Below are 17,941 nucleotides of genomic sequence, written 5' to 3'. Positions count from 1 at the left end.
AATATAGTGTAATACATTTGATTAGCATCCTAGTTTATGTCTGTTGCTATCTGAGTTAATGATAATATTACAAAAAAATAATAATACGTCTTATCTAGTGACTTCCAAGGGGCTATTTTATGTATTTTTGACATGCGGAGAGCAGGATATATCCTACATTTTAGTTTTTTTGCTTTTGAGTATTTAGCTCTGCTGTGATATTCGGCTGTAAAATGTTTTTATTAATTTTTAACAGTCACTTATTATAGCCACTGCAACAAGCCCTTCCTACAAATACTTAGAAATCTACAAGTGTCTATAAAATTTCTCATATTTGTTCTATAAATTGTTTGTTTACGTGTTGTCCGTTTTCTTCCTTTTTTCTGGCCCACCTCCAAAATAAGTGGGTGCATGCGTGTTTGGATGACCTAACTGGGTCAAATGATTCATCAAAGATTGTCAAATATATATTATACTAGAGATTCATAAACTTATTTGAACTACCACCCCCCTTTCCAGAAAAAATATTACCCAGTGCCCCCTGGATTTCTTATTTATTTTAATAGCAATTAATAAGGGATATAAATATTATTGTATCTGTTAGGAGAGGAATAAATGAGTAAAGGACTGATTTTGGTAATGATCATTATTTTAATAAATAAATCATCAAACGTATCGGAAAAAAATCATTCCATCAAAATTAAGTCGATTTATAAATTCGTTAAGTTACAATAAGTGAAAATAAACTAATGTGAAGAAAAATTAACACCAAAAATATGCTAACAAATGAATAAATTTATAAGTCCTAACATTACTTATATTTTTTGTTTTATTTATAAATGTGTTATAAGTGTTACCATTTCCCTAATTATTTTCTTTTTTCTTTTACGGTTTTACTGCCCCATACAGCTAATCATTTCCCGCCAAATGCACGTGTGCTCATCACCACTCCTCTGGTTTCCTGCAGCGCTCCCTGGGGGGCGGCAGCAGCCACTTTGGGAATCAGTGTATTATGCATACATATTAGGAAATCACACACATGTTAACTTTTCGTCATAGTTTTCGGAATCAGTCTTTTGAGAACCTTTGCTGCTGATTGTGGAAAAAGGAAAAAGCAAGGGCTTATGTTGATAAGCAAGGGAACTGCTGGTTTACTTTTTAGGTTTCTCTTTTTTTACTTTGTGCGGATTTTTTTTTTCTTTGGAATTTTTTAGATAAAATTTGTTTTTAATCTTTTATAATAATATAATGATCCAAGCAATTTTTTGGTCTCATATTTTAAGCCTTAAACAAGACGGAGTAGGAGTTTTGCTGGTATAGAAAACCCAAATGAGTTAAGTTTAAAGCCCTTTTGAAAGTCTCTAGTTTGTTTTAAGTACTTTCATCTATATTTAGTCGCAAGTTATAATGTTTTTAAATAAGTTTCTAACTTATGGATGAATAGTCTATATGCTTAGTCACTAGGTGTTTGAAATTGAAAAATAAATAAAGTGTTTATAAAAACAATTTACGGGATATACTCGCTAATAAGTGCTATGATGGCTTAGGAGGCCAAACAAAAAGAAAATTTTCACGATAACATAAGAGAAAATATGGTACCTTTCGAACGCTCTTGAGCATCGCTACTTTTACTCGGTGTCTTGAAAAGAATCTTTTGTAAAATGCAAGGGCTAAATTGAGCTCCTGAAGATTCAGCTGCTTTTCCAGTGTTCTTTCTAAGACATTTGTAACTAGGATTTCGAGATTTTTAACAGCAAATGAAAATCTACAACCGTATAAAAATATTAGTTTTCATTTTCAAATCAGATTCCTATCAACTTCACCAAACTATAGAAACATATATACTAGTTAATACTAAATATTGTGTTTAATAAACTAACACGATCTTGAAATATGCAATGATGCTGGAAAAAAGTTTGGAATCTTGATTCCTAACGAAAAAAGCATAAACCGTATCTCTTATCCATGTGTTGACATGAAGAAAAATCAATAAAGCTTAAGAAAAAATATTGGTTTCCATCAAATAGACTTATAAAGTTATTATTACTTATATATTTTTCTTGAATTTACACGGCAACAAAATTGGACTCAGGGACCAAATTATTCCAGTTGAAAATGTATACATAATTTTATTTTAAAGTCTAATCAAAGTTAGGCAATACAGATATATGTTTTTAATTATTTGTAAAAAGAGGGGGATTGACCTCTCAAAAGCTAAGAATTTTCATAAAGGGTTTAAAGACTAAAGGAAAACGTAACTTTGTATACCAGAGTCAATGCATTAGTGTTTTTTTCACCCAAATACTTTTCCCCGTCTCATAAAATTTATAAGATATTTATTGAAGATTTGGAGAGGTTGATTTGAAAAAAGAAAAATATATTACACTTAACAAGAACCAAAAGGGATAATAGGGTAATTTATTCAACCTCCCATATCCAGCTGGCTTCAGGAAGCCTCTTGGTAAAAAATGGCACTTTGTTGTTCTTATACTGGTATTACATTTCTTATTATTTTTTCTCTAAGGTACCTTCACCAGACTGAAGTTTCTCAATGGTTACAATCTAGACACTATACGACTTTTTGATGTTTTCTCTGTTTTCCTAATACTGAACATGCCTTCACCTGCTATGCTATTATTTTACATGTTTGATACTATGTTCTCCTACTACTGCTAACTATTATTTCTTCACGTAATATAATAATAATCATATCGATGGAAAATAGGCTTTTCTTCATGTAATACTGAAATTATACTTCCACCTGACGCTAAATATACGAAATAATTATACCTTCACCTGGCTCTAAATTAATATTATATGGCAGTAAATTCTAAACATCAATCTATCTAAGTAAATAGCAACATATATTAGTGCTGATTTTCCTCTATTTTGGATTTAATGTTCGGATTATCGGATTGGATACACTCTTTAGTCCTAGGTGATTGGATGGATGAGTAAGGTCTAAACCTTGTTCGAGTGCTCATTTATTTCAGTTACTTAATTAGGAAGACAGGTTTTTTTTTAAGCCAAGTAATTACCTGTAATACATTATATGGGCGAGTTAATAAATGCGACAACTAGGTGTAACATTTTCACTGGTAGTAACAATAAAAATGTCACTTGTTTCACTTCTCTGCGAACACGATTAATAAGTTATTAGAGTTATTAATTGATTCATGTAAATTCACAACTATTTCACCACTCTACATGTCTCTATCGTACTCACAAACTCTGTTGTTTGATCATCGGCTTTCACTAGGTTTGTGTCTGATGGTTTAACTGTTTATGGGTTTTTTTTCTTGGGTGCCCATTTGGGCACTATATCTTTGGGAAACATTTTAAAACACTTACAGTTTGGGTTTCCCATATAAAATTGTTCAGGCGTGGTTTTAACTTATCATAAGGCATGACACTAATATTTTGCAGATGGATCGAAACTTAATCTTATAGTCTGTTTCTACATCTTGTCTTTTATCTGTTCTTAATGTATATAATCGTCGAGGGGTTTATTAGTGAGATTAATTTTTTAACTGTTCAGCTGGGTTTCCTTTTGGGTACTTTATTTTTGGGAAATTTTTAAAACACTTGCAGTTTGTTTTTCCCATCTAAAATTGTTCGTGCGTGGCTCTTTTTATCGTTGCCAATGGGTTGGTTTCTATTTAATCCTATTGGACTTAACGGTTATACTTACAAAAGGGGCGAAACTTTATCTTGGGGTCTTTTTAACGTGTTGTCTTTGATTCCTGGTTAAGGTACGTAATTCTCGAGGGGTGAATCACTAGGACTACTTTGGGTCTTCAGAATTTAATTGTTGGGTCTTCAAGATAATCACTCTGGAACAATCTTTTAGTTTTATGACATACCAGTGGTAGGGTTCTGTCGATTATTGTCACTTTACGGGTAATTTTGCAATTTTACGGCATGCAGATCGATGGGGTTTATCGAAAATTATAGTTACGCAGCTATACGACATGCTGGCCAATGAGGTTCTCAAGGTAGTTATTCGACGGATATTATGCAGTTTTACGACTTGCCGGTGAACGGAATTCATCGAAGAATATGGTTACGTACGATTATGACATGCTGGTGAATCGGTTTTCAAGATAGTTATTTTGAAAATCGTTTTAAAGTTTCACGACATGCCGGTCGATATGATTCTCAGGGTTGTTATTTGATGGATGCTATGCAGTTTTACGACTTACCGGTCGATATTGTTCTCAAGATAGTTAAGGAATCGTTTTACAGTTTCACGACATGCAGGTTGATGGCGTTCTTAATATATCTATTCGAGAGCTGTTATACAGTCTTAGACTTGCAGGTCGATGGAGTTCTCAAGATAGTTATTTTGGGAATTGTTTTACAGTTTTATAACATGCAGGTCGATGGGGTTCTCAAGATAGTTATTCAACGGATGTTATACAGTTTTATGAATTGCTGGTTGACGGGGTTCATCGAGGCAGTGTTACCTGTTAGTAGGTTGTAGTAAGTGCCATCATCGTCACAAGACTTTCGTCTGGGCTCTTGCTTGTCAGTAATCTTAGTTGACTGATGAATGATGAAGATAGATGCTACTAGGGTGTATCTGTGCTGGATTGTATATTCATAACGATTGACCTCCATTAGGTCACTACAATTCCTGGAATAACAATACCTAGGCAGAATCACATGTTCTTTGTAAGTAAGACTACAATACACAAAAAGTGATAGTATATACCATAATTAGGCTGACTTAACGGCAATTATTATTAGGCAAATCAGTTGTAGGTAAATACACTGATACTATCAAATCAATTAATATAATAATGAATTCAGATTCGTAACAATTAGAAAAATGATATTGTCAAATTTACTAATACAATATTAAATTCAAGCCAAAACTTTAATATACACTTTGGCATATATTGCGGCGCTTGTCATATGTTAAATGAACTTTAAAGCTTGTCTAATACTACATTAAATTCTAAATTATTTAGTTAAAACATGAGGTAGATTGTTTGGTTAAATATGTAGTCTTGATTTACTATAAATTTTCATGCCTGTATTGTTCACGCACGTCCATGCTGTTTAAGGAACATATATTGCAGCGTCATAGCCGGACAGTTGTAAAAAAACGATACTTAGAGAGATGGGGACTGAATATGACATGAACGAGTGAGGACCTCTATACCCACTCCTTTAATAATGTTCTCCCTTTTTACTTGGGCTTGAATAGTGTCAGAGAGTTCAATGCTTAAGTTCTGCACGGTTTGAAGACGTGGAGATCCAATAAAATATAGCATTCTGTATATCCTTTGGGTTTCTTCTTTATGGGCTCAGGGTCCTTTCATAATCAAGGGTCAACAATACCTTTATTGTCAGGGAAACTAACAAGATCCAGGCCTGTAAGCAACAAATTATTCCACCTGAAATTAACTACGACAATACTTTACGACATCTTTGTGTAAATAACAAACATTATCATCAGTATTGCTACATACATCCGTGTGGTCTTTAAAATAAACTTTCTCATTAGTAGACAATAATATATAGCAAAGCTCATGGAATTGGCTATCTGTAGTTCCCGATAAAGCTAATTTTAGCTTTTTTTTCAAAAGTGTCTGCGATACGGAAAAATTTATTCTTAAAAAAAAAAAAAAAAACACTTCACTACATTGTGAAAAATTTGAAACCAACAGCTAGGTTTATTAATTATCCATTTTTGATTTTATTAATTAAACTCATAAAAAAATAACATGGTTTATTACTCATCTATTTTAACGTGATTTCGCACAATTAGTTGATTAGTATTATATATTTTTGCAAATTTGTAAGACTCTAGCTTCCTTCAATTAGGTTAAAAATCATGAAAGAAATATTATCTCTCTTTGCATTGTACCGTGTCGGTAGTTGGTATCTTCTTAATTAAGGGATGGTGGGTTACGTTTCATTGACATTTTGACACTTTCCCTCCACTAATATATGAGTGGACTTTAAGGTATGTTGACCAACATGGTTTTCTATCTGACTGACGGACCACATGGCTTTTGAAGGGGGTTTATTCAAATTGGAAAGGCATTTTTGGTAGATGTAGTCTGTAAATCTATGATAGGGAATTGTACCTTCCCCTGTAATCCACAGCTATAATTGTTCCTTATTATACTCTCCACGCGTGGGTTGCACGGAAAGTTAACTTTGACTGTATGTACGATTGCAATTCCTTTCTCTAGGCTTGAGCAAAATTCTCTCTGTTTCTGTAACTCTTCATCTATCTCTATTGTGTTTTCTTCAAGATGTTTTTTCCAGGTTTTCTTGTCGGAGTTTGATTATTTCTCTCTGCCACTCCAGGTAATTGAATTCTTGCTGTAAGTTTTGAAGTTTGTTTTGTTTGGGGATTAGAGTCCTTTGGAATGACACTGATGCAGATACTACTGCTCTGGTTCGATGGTCTTTAAGCTCTTTTTTGATCTCTTGCATTCTCGTATGTAAACCATGAAGTTCTTGAAGTTTACCGAGGTAACTATTTCTATTGGTAAGAGTAGTATCACTGCTGAGCAATGGCTTCTAAAAGCCTTAAGCTTCTCAGGAACAATTGTTCCATAATTGTAATGCCGGCAAAAAAAATAGTACCCGGTTTTGGAGGAGAGGCCTTACAGTCCTAGTTTGGGGGCTTCTTTTTTCAGGGGCTTCTATCCAACTGTTATTAAGGTATCCCCTGGAACAACATGGCCCGTGATTCCAGCTAGATAATTTATCTGTAAAGGTTTGGGATTAGTTTAACTCTAAACCTCATTTCATCCTTTCAACTAAATAATTTTCTTTTGCAGATTTTGTCAAGTTTGGTGCCGATATTCACTTTTGTCATGATCTAAAAACGATTACTTAACGACTATGCAGTTTTATTCTAGTGGTGACTATGTTAAGTAGAAATAATTTATAAGTGGCTGAAGTAATTCAGTAGGGTTTTCATTGCTCATTAAATCAGTATAATTACTTTCGTGGCGGATTTTTGATTTCCCGTATATATCTGTCTTTGTTTTTCTTTGTACAAGTTGATCTTCATAAAGGAAATTATGCACAAGGACTGAATCGACCGACAGAGCAAAAAACACTATTGGTCAACAACCTCGATCAAAAACACCCCCTGACTGAGGTTGCTTTTGTTTAACTTCAATTTCTAGTTTCACTTCAAGTAGTTATTTTTATTAAGGGTTTTTTGCTAGTGGTCGAAGTATTTAGGGGGGGATTTTCGTAGATCACTTTTTGTAAAAGTATAAGTTGTTTTTCATAAGGGATATGCTTGGTCATACTTTTATGACAAATGGGGCGATAAACACCACTGGTGACCAACCTCCGACCACAAGCCCCTCATGACGAGAGCGTTCCTAACTTTATTTGTGAATTCACTACACCACTACCCTCCTCCCTTTTTTCAGTGAGGTTAGTTTCGTATGGAAACTACAAGATTTGTCCTTGGGGCAAACAGAACAACAAACAATATTTGCTTCAATCGCCAACCACAAGCTACTGCGAATGAGGGTGCCTCTTTAACCTTTAATTCTTTAAATATACTTATATCACTATTTAGTCGACAACATGGATTTGGAGGATTCACTGGAATACTTTTACTATCATGTCTTTGGATATTCAGGATGGGGTCAAGCATACTGGCTAGAGGCATGGCCTGAGAAACTTTTTATTATTATTCTCCACCACACTCCCATTCGGCCGGCAAAAACCTCAGCTTCTTTTGATTCAACTTGGGCTGATTAGGTTGATGTTGCGCGGGTAAACTTTATATCGAAGTATACTAGGTGAGTCAACTTTATACCATGCCTTTCAGAATGATGTTTTTTCTCTAACATGCTATCAACATACTAGAGCCTATTGGACACAAATTCCCATTCCACCATAGGTGAATTTTTATTTGGGTTTAACTTATAAGTTATTGAAACCTCTACTTTGAACAGAGAGTTTTTGAATTATTGATATTTATTAGACTCTATTACAAGAAACTTTTTGACCTTGCACTAACTAGGCGTATTTCCATCTATCAGGTTTTTTCAACCGTTCTACCCGACTGTGTGTTGACTTTTACCTCTCTTTCACGTGGTTTATTCTTTTCTGGCTTTGCTAGCGATATAAGATCAAACTTTTTGTATTGCTTTTTTAGGAACTTTTGACATTTTTACTTAGCCTCCTTTGCATATGATGCCGCTGAGCATGGTTTTGATTTCCTTGTGTCCTTGGGTTCCTCCTGGTCTGATTCGCTGTCAGACTCTGTGGAACTAGTCTGGGATGATTCAGCAATAGGTTCTTTAGGGGTGGTGCTTTGCACCTTTGGTGTGGAACCTGCCTGCCCTTCATAGATTTCTTCTCCTCTGGAAGTAGAAGGTTTATTTCCTAATTCCTCTTGATGAATTCTTGACTCGGGAGAGTTGAAAGATTCTTGAGAGCTCTATGAGGAATCAAATATTTTTGCGGGGTATCTCCACTGTTTAAATGCCATGTCCTCAGGGGGAGAAGGCATTTTCTGTATCAGAGTTCCTCTCCATAATGTCCATTCTTTGGGCTTAACTTTGGATACGGTTATGTTGTAGTCCTATCCTGAATGGACGTCTACAGGAGTTTGGGGGTTCCAAGGCAATGTAATCTGCCTTGTTTTTATAGGGAAGTTTGTTAAATCCATGGCCTCTCGCAAATTTTTCCTATTTGGGTCCTTTAAAGGAGTTTTCTTTGTTGTGTTACCTGAAGATTTTATTTCTCTATTTAATTCATCCTGTAATGATATGGGGCTCACTATTGGGGTTGCTGGTGAAACCATGTCATCTGGAAATGTTTTTGGGGGATGGAAGAGGGCGTAGAAATCCTATCTGGAAAAGATTGGGTTTTCGGGGAAAGAGTATAATCTATTACTTCCCAACTCTCCGAGGACGAGTCTTTTGGACTCCCTGGCGTTTGTATTTTGATTGGTGTTCTGGACTTGCTTTTTGGGACCACTAGATTTTTCATCGTTAAGAATTAATTTAAGTTATACTCATTACTATTATTTTCAAAGTGACAATTTTTTAAATTAAACGGTTGTAATTCTGCTAAAATCGACTGAGGCAGATTATTTTCCGCGTCTGATGAGTCAGTAGTCATGGGTCACGACCCCCATCTTTCTGGAAACTTTGCTCTCTTTATTTGAGTTAACGTGGGCCTTATAAGTTCTCCAAGTATCAGGGCTTGCAATTTTAAATATGAAACCATTATCATATTTTTTGGATATTCTGTACGGACCGCAATATCTATTTGACAGTTTTTTGCCTTCGGTTTTCGCTTCATCCTTTAGGTAAACGAACTCTCCTACTTTGAAATATATTTCTACCTTAATATTGGGTAAGTTTTTACTTTCTTGGCTTAGTTTAGATTTTTCTAATTCTTGTCTAACTATCTTGTAAGTTTTTCTCATTATATATAGGAGCTCCTGTTTCTAATCATCTGTAGTATTGTAACACTGCCTGGACTATATAGCATATTCATAAGATATTTTGAAATCACGGCCAAGTAATATAAAAAAAACTTTCTTTGGTTATTTCTGAATATGCACTATTGATTATGTTGGTTAAATATGGTAGGAATTGGTCCCAGTCGTTCCTATTATCTTTTGTTTAAGTACTCAAGACATTTGAAAATATTTTTTGTCGATTTTCTATTTTACCATTGACTTGTGGGTAATAAGGCGAAGCTAATAATTTCTCTATATTAAGGAAACAAATTAAATCCTTAGTTACCTTGGAAACAAAGTTGCTTCTATTATTACTTATGACCGTATTTGGTATTCCAAAACTCTAGAACAATTTAGCCAACGCCTTGCTTGTGGCGTGTGCGCCTTGATTTTGTAAAGCTTTTGCGAATGTAAATCCCGACAAATGGTCTAGAACTGAGAGGAAACAAGTATGACCCCTGTTAGAAACCGGTAAGCCTCCGCTAGTTCCATACAATTCAAGTGATATAATGTCAAATGGGAATCTTGCTACTGGGGTTCTTCCCATTTGGGGGGTTCGAATAAGCTTAGGGATTTTTTTTCAGGTTGCATGATTCGCATCCATTTATAAATTCCTTAAGTTTAGTCAAAGGACGGGACGAAAAAATTGTATTAATTTGTGAAAAGTTTTTATTATTCCTAAGTTTCCTTCTGTATCCGAATGAAAGTATTTGAAAGCAGGGGTTACTAAGTTTAGGGGTAATACGGGAATTATTGAAGTTTAATTTATAAATTTTTGCTCGTTACAATCCTGCAAAGGATTCTTTCGTCTAAATCATAATAAACATTATCTATTTCTCTTCTGAGGGTTTTGAATTTACTAGGTAATTTGTCATCATGCACAAAATAGTTAATAAGTGCTAGACACATTTCGTCCTTATTCTGGTTCCTTTTCATGTTTACTAAAGATAAGGGACAGTGGTTATTCTCGATTTCATCTGTTCTAATTTTAACTTTAATTTTCATGTATTCGCATTTACTCTTAGGGTTGATTGCATTGATTTCTTCTAATTAGGTATACGACGGGATATTTTCAGGGAATCTGCTCAAGTAATCACAGGGGGCATTTTGTTTACCCTTCAAATATTCAAGTTCATAATCTAGGTCTTGAATCTTCATTGTTCATTTAGCTAGAATTTCCGTGGGTTTTTTAATATGCGCAAGTACTGCAAGCTTTTATGGTCGGAGCGTAGCTTATATTTTTGACCTACTAAATAATGCCTAAATTTATTCAAGTGGTGGATTACGGAGAGTAATTCTAGTCGTGTGGTGGAAGATGCTCTCACCCTGGAATAAGGTTTGACTTGAGTAGCATGTGACTCTCTTTCTACCGTTTATAATTCGGGAAATAATTGCCCCAATTTTCTTTTTCAGAGTCATCCGTTGTGACAACGAAATGTCCGTTATCGAAATCAGGCAACGACATTATTGGCTCAGAGATGAGTGCCTTCTGCAGAAAATTTAAGGAAGTTTGGGCTTCCTGAGTCCGGGCAGTATTTTGGGGGTTCCCTTTGGTTAATTCCGTTAGCGGTTTTGCAATTTGGGCGTAACTACGTTTGAATTTTCTGAAGTAACCAGTCAAACCTAGAATTCCTCATAATGGTTCGTGGGGGTCTCAGGTTTTCATCACATTTTATTTTCTCCGGATCTAGGGATATTTGACCTTGGGTCACAAATAAGTCAAGAAAGAAAAAACTTACCAAATGTCAAGGGAGAAAAAAATTTCAAGTAGGAGACTGCATTTATCTAAAGAATGAAGCAAAAACCGAAGGCAAAAAATTTTCAAATAGATATTGCGGTCCTTACAGAATATCCAAAAAATATAATAATGGTTTCACCTTTAAAATTGCAAGCCCTGATACTGGGAGAACCTATAAGGCTCACGTTAGTCGAATAAAGAGAGCCAAGTTTCCAGAAGGATGGGTATCGCATCCCACGACTACTGATTCATCAGACGCGGAAAATAATCCACCTCTGTCAAGGTTAGCAGAATTAAAACCCATTGATTTCAGTCAGGGTCACTTTGAAAATGATAGTGATGAGGATAACTTCAATGAATTCTTAACCATAAAAAATCTAGTGGTCCCAAAAAGCAAGTCCATAACACCAATCAAAATACAAACGCCAGGGAGTCCAAAAGGCTCGTCCTCGGAGAGTTCTTAAAAATTAGATTATACACTTTCCCCGAAAACCCAATTTTTCCAGATAGGACTAAGACAGAACCGTATTCAAAGTTAAGCCCAAGGAATGGTCTTCATGGAGAGGAACTATGGTACAGAAAATGCCTCATCCCTTTAAGGACATGACATTAGAACAATGAAGATACCCCGCAAAAATATTTGATTCCTCTCAGAGCTCTCAAGAATCTTTCAATTCTCCCGAGTCAAGAATTCAACAAGAGGAATTAGGAAATAAACCTTCTACCTCCAGAGGAGAGGAAATCTATAAAGGGCGGGCAGGTTCCACACAAAAATTGCAAAGTACCACCCCTAAAGGCCCTAATGCTGAATCATCCGAAATTAATTCCACAGAGTCTGACAGCGAATCAGACCAGGAGGAACCCATGGACACAGGGAAATCAAAACCAGCCTCAGCGGCGGCACATGCAAAGGAGGCTAAGTTAAAAGGTCAAAATTTCCTATTAAAGCAATACAAGAATGTTGATATTATACCGCTAGCAAAGCCTGAAAAGAATAAACCGCGTTAAAGCGAGGAAAAAGTCACTACACAGTCGGGTAGAGCGGTTAAAAAACCCTGATAGATGGAAATACGCCTAGTTAGTGCAAGATCAAAAAGTTTCTTGTAATAGAGTCTAATAAGTAAAAATAATTCAAAAACTCTCTGTTCAAAGTAAAGATTTGAATAACTTTTAAGTTAAACGCAAATAAAAATTCACCCATGACGGAAGGAGAATTTGTGTCCAATAGGCTCTAGTATGCTGATAGCATGCTAGAGAAAAAATATCATACTGAAAAGGAATGGTATAAATTTGGCTCACCTAGTATACTTCAATATAAAGTTTACCCGCGCAACATCAACCTAATCAGCCTGAATTCAATAAAAAAAAAGCTGGGGTGTTTGCCGGCCGACTGGGAGTGTGGTGGAGTATAATAATAAAAAGTTTCCCAGGCCATACTTCTAGCCAGTAAGCTTGACCCCATCCTCCATATCCAAAGACATGATAGTAAAAGTATTCCAGTGAATCCTCCAAATCAATGTTATCATCTAAATAGTGATATAAGTGAATTTAAGGAATTAAAGGTTAAAGAAGTACCCTCATTCGTGGGAGCTTGTGGTTGGTGATTAAAGCAAATATTGTTTGTTCTTCTATTTGCCCCAAGGTCCAATGTAGTAGTTTCCATACGAAAATAACCTCAATGAAAAAAGGGAAAAGGGTAGTGGTATAGTGAATTCACAAATAAAGTTAGGAACACTCTCGTCATGGGGAACTTGTGGTCGGAGGTTGGTCACCAGTGGTGTTTATCGCTCCATTGGTCATAACAGTTTGACCAAGCTAATTCCTTATAAGAAACAACTTAAGATTTTACAAAAGTCATCTACGAGAATCCCCCCTCTAAATGCTTCGACCACTACAAAACAAATTACCCTTAATAAAAATAACTACTTTTGAAATTTTGAAAGTCACCGAGAGGAGAGTAGGTGGGAATTAAAAATTTCAAAAAATAAAAAATAACTACTTGAAGTGAAAATAGAAATTGAAGTTAAACAAAAGCACCCTCATTCAGGGGCTATTTTTGCTCGAGGTTGTTGACCAATAGTGCTTCTTGTTCTGTTGGTCGATTTAAGCCTTGGGCATAACTTCCTTTATGAAGATTAATTAAAAAAACTTTTTCAATAAAATAAGTTTTTAAAAAAGTAAAGAACTCTATTAAACAAAAAATGAGCAAACATAAAATCAAATAATCTACCAAGCTCATAACTACCACAAATCAGCATAGATAAATAAATGAAACCTAAAACGAAAAAAAATTAAAATAAATAACCGAGTCAAGCTCAAAACGAGCAGAAATTAACATGAGTTGGGCGCAAAATCCCTATGCCTTCCCAAGGCCAGAACGAAATTTTCAATTTACTGAAAAAAATACAAATGAATGTGCATTGTCAGTTTAATATACATCTACTGATATTTAGTAATCAAAATGTTAAAATTATTTGATTTATTAAAGTTATAAAAGTAAAAACATTTATATTTTTGCAAATTTTGTTCTGGCCTTGGGAAGGCATAGGGGTTTTGCGCCCAACTTGTGTTAATTTCTGCTCGTTTTGAGTTTGACTCTGTTATTTATTTTAATTTCTGTTCGTTTTGGGTTTCATTTATTTATCGATGCTGATTTGTGGTAGTTTCGAGCTTGGTAGATTATTTGATTTTATTTCTGCTAATTTTTTGTTTAGTGGAGTTCTTTACTTTTCTTTGAAAAACTTATTTTGTGGAAAAAAGTTTTTTTAAATAATTTCTGTTCGTTTTATATTGACATAGTCTTTTCAGGGAAAATCAAAATAACACTTTATTTTTTTTTTTTTTTAAGACTTTATAGTTTGGCCTGCTATTTGTATGCTGGAGAAAAATTTTCAGCAATTTTTAACAACATACACCATTTTAAAAATCTGGACACAAATAATACTGTTTAACTTAGTTTCATACCTCCTCTAGTGGACCTAAAATGAAAAACTTGATACCATTTGCAAAAAATCTGATTAATTTCTTTGATTGCTTTGATACACTTACACTATTTTAATTTGGTTAAATTTTAAGAGCAGAAGTAGCCTCGAAAGTTTGAACATAATACCCTCAGTCGTTCTTGGGATACTGCTGAGATACCTTATTGGGAATTAGTATTATCACAGTGCATTTTGATTTAATCTTGAGGAAACATTTATTTTTTAAACATAATGGGAAAATGGGAGGGTGGGAGTGGAAGGGGGATTAGCTGCCCTCCAATCACGTTTGACTATTAAAAAGGGCATCCGCCCTTTCTATTTTCAATAGAATGAGCCCCTTTTGAAGTTCCCACGACAATTCCTTCGATACAAAGTGCCCTGGTCTAAACAACAACAACAACAAAAATATTACTAATCACTTTCGACTATTAAAAAGGGCACTAGTCCTTTGAATTTAAAATAAAATGAGCCCTTTTCTGAAGTTTTTATGTCAACGTCTTCTATAAAAACCTTATATGCCCCCAGGGCATAACTTTAAACCCTTGCCCTGAGGGCTGTGGCGGAGTATCCTCCTGTAAAACATATTTTCTATCTTTAAATCAACTACGCTGAACAAAATGGCTATCACAAAATTTTTATTGGATGTGTTTGGGGGAATGATGGGTGTCGGGAGGGGGGGGGCCTAGTTGCCCTCCAATCAGTTTCGACTATTAAAAAGGGCAATAGCCACTTGAATTTCCCATCGAATGAGCTTTTTTTGAAGTTTCTACGACAACGCCATCTATAAAAACATTTAATGCGCCCTGGGCATAACTTAAATACCTTGCCCTGAGGGTTTTGTGGGATTGTCGTCCTGGAAAGAGTATTTTCTCTCTGGAAATCAACTACGCTGAATAAAATGGAAATCTTAAAATTTGGTTCGGATGTGTTTGGGGGAATGATGGACATGGGGGGGGATAGTTGCTCTCTAGTCACTTTCAACTATTAAAAAGGGCACTAGCGCTTTGAATTTCCAATCAAATGAGCCCTTTTGAAGTTTCTATGACAATGCCTTCTATAAAAGCCTTATGTATCACAGGATATAACTTAATACCCTTGCCCTGAAGGTTATTGGGGAGTGTCCTCCTCAAAAACGTGTTTTCTATCTGGAAATCAACTAAGCTGAACAAAATGACTATCTCAAAATTTTAATTGGATGTGTTTGGGAGCATAATGGGCGTGGGGCAGGGGCTAGATCCCCTCCAATCACTTTTGACTATTAAAACGGGTACTAGCCCTTTGAATTTCCAATCGAATGAGCCTGTTTTGAAGTTTTTACGACAACGCCTTCTATAAAAACCTTATATGCCCCCAGGACATAACTTAAAACCCTTGCCATGAGGGTTGTGGATGAGTGTCCTCCTCAAAAACATATTTTCTATCTGAAAATCAACTACGCTGAACAAAATGGCTATCTCAAAATTTTGATTGGATGTGTTTGGGGGAATGACGGGCGTGGGTGGGGGGGCTAGTTGCCCTCCAATAGCTTTCGAATATTCAAAAGGGCGCTAGCCACTCCAATTTCCAATCGAGTGAGCTCTTTTTGAAGTTTCTACGACGACTCCTTCGATAAGACGTGCCCGGGTATGGAGAAAAAAAACCCCAAAAAACAACAGATTGTGTACATCATTCTTTATTTAGGCAGCGCTACCGCACTGCCTACGAAAAGGTGGGCGTGAGAGGGGAGTTAGTTACCGTTTAATCACTTTCAACTATTAAAAAGGGCATTAGCCCTTTGAATTTCCAATCAAATGAGCCTTGTTTGAAGTTTCTATGACAACGCCTTCTATAAAAACTTTATATGCCCCCAGGGGATAACTTAAAATCCTTGTTCCGAGGGTTGTAGGGGAGTGTTGTCCTCAAAAATATATTTTCTATCTGGGAAACAACTACGCTGAACAAAATGGCTATCTCAAAATTTTGATTGGATGTGTTTGGGGGAATGAGGGGCGTGGAGGGGGGGGGACTAATTGCCCTCCAATCACTTTTGACTATTAAAAAGGGCACTAGCCACTCCAATTTCCAATTGAATGATCCCTTTTCGAAGTTTCTACGACGATTCTTTCGATACGAGGTGCCCGGGTGTGGAGAAAAAAACAAAACAAAAAAAAAACACATTGTGCCCCCATCGTTCTTTACTTGGGCAGCGCTAGCGCGCTGCCTATGAAAAGGCGGGCGTGAGAGAGGGGTTAGTTACCGTCTAATCACTTTCAACTATTAAAAGGGTACTAGCCTTTTTAATTTCCAATCAAATGAGCCTTTTTTGAAGTTTCATATGACATTGACTTCTATAAAAAAAACTTATATGCCCCCAGGGGATAACTTAAAACCCTTGCCCCGAGGGTTGTGGGGGAGTGTCCTCCTCAAAAACTTATTTTATATCTGGAAAATAACTACGCTGAACAAATTATCTATGTCAAATTTTTGTGTGGATGTGTTTGGGGTAATGATGGGAGGGGGAGGGGGGGGGCTAGTGGCCCTCCAATCACTTTCAACTATTATAAAGGGCACTAGCCCTTTGAATTTCCAATCGAATGAGCCTTGCATAAGATACACTAGTTGCCCTCCAATCACTTTCGACTATCAAAAAGGGCACTAGCCACTCCAATTTCCAATCGGATGAGCCCTTTTCGAAGTTTCTACGACAACTCCTTCGATACAAAGTGCCCGGGTATGGAGAAAAAACCAAAAACGCATTGTGCTCACATCATTCTTTACTTAGGCAGCGCTCGCGCGCTGCCTATGGTAAGGTGGGCGTGAGAGGGGGGTTAGTTACCGTCCAATCACTTTCAACTATTAAAAAAGGCGCTAGCCCTTTAAATTTCCAATCAAATGAGCCTTTTTTGAAGTTTCTATGAAAACGCCTTCTATAAAAACCTTATATGCCCCAAGGGCACAACTTTAAACCCTTGCCCCGAGGGTTGTGGGGTAGTGTTCTCCTCAAAAAATATTTTCTATCTGGAAAACAACTACGCTGAACAAAATGGCTATCTCCAAATTTTGATTAGATGTGTTTGGGGGGATGATGGGCGTTGGGGGGGGGGGCCTAATTGCCCTCCAATCACTTTCGACTATTAAAAAGGACAATAGCCCTTTGAATTTCCAATTGAATGAGCCTTTTTTGAAGTTTCTACGACAACGCCTTCTATAAAAACCTTATATGCCCCCAGGGCATAACTTAAAACCCTTGCTCCGAGGTTGTGGGGGAGTTTCCTCCTCAAAAAGATATTTTCTATCAGGAAATCAACTAAGCTGAACAAAATGGTTATCTCAAAATTTTGATTGGATGTGTTTGGGGGAATGAAGGGCGTGGGGGGGGCTAGTTGCCCTTCAATCACTTTCGACTATTGAAAAGGGTACTAGCCTTTTGAATTTCCAATCGAAAGAGCCTTTTTTGAAGTTTCTACGACAACACCTTCTATAAAAACCTTATATGCCCCCAGGGCATACTTTAAAACACTTGCCCCGAGGGTTGTTGGGGAGTGTCCTCCTCAAAAAGATATTTTCTATCTGGAAATCATCTAAGCGGAACAAAATGGTTATCTCAAAATTTTGATTGGATGTGTTTGGGGGAATGATGGGCGTGGGGGGGGGGCTAGTAAAAAGGGCAATAGCCACTCCAATTTTCAATCGAATGAGCTCTTTTTGAACTTTCTATGACAACTCCTGACTATTAAAAATGGTACTAGCCCTTTTAATTTCAAATCAAATGATCCCTTTTTCAAGTTTCTACGAGAA

At 36.1% G+C, this 17,941-nt stretch overlaps 1 protein-coding gene across 1 annotated transcript in view; it reads right to left on the bottom strand.

Moving 5' to 3' along the window:
* Nucleotides 1-17,941, bottom strand: part of LOC148946191 (uncharacterized) — a 389,952-nt gene that overhangs the window by 60,415 nt on the left and 311,596 nt on the right. The window contains exon 10 of the mRNA XM_089097629.1: nt 1,579-1,744. Coding sequence (XP_088953755.1) covers nt 1,579-1,744 — 166 coding nt within the window. The remainder of the gene's footprint in view (nt 1-1,578; nt 1,745-17,941) is intronic.

This window comes from Artemia sp. Qi Xiang Cuo, chromosome 12 (assembly GCF_049724085.1).
Source record: "Artemia sp. Qi Xiang Cuo chromosome 12, ASM4972408v1, whole genome shotgun sequence".
In the NCBI taxonomy this organism is placed as follows: domain Eukaryota; kingdom Metazoa; phylum Arthropoda; class Branchiopoda; order Anostraca; family Artemiidae; genus Artemia; species Artemia sp. Qi Xiang Cuo.
Note: the sequence above shows the minus strand (reverse complement) of the source record. Positions and strands in the feature narration are given on the sequence as shown.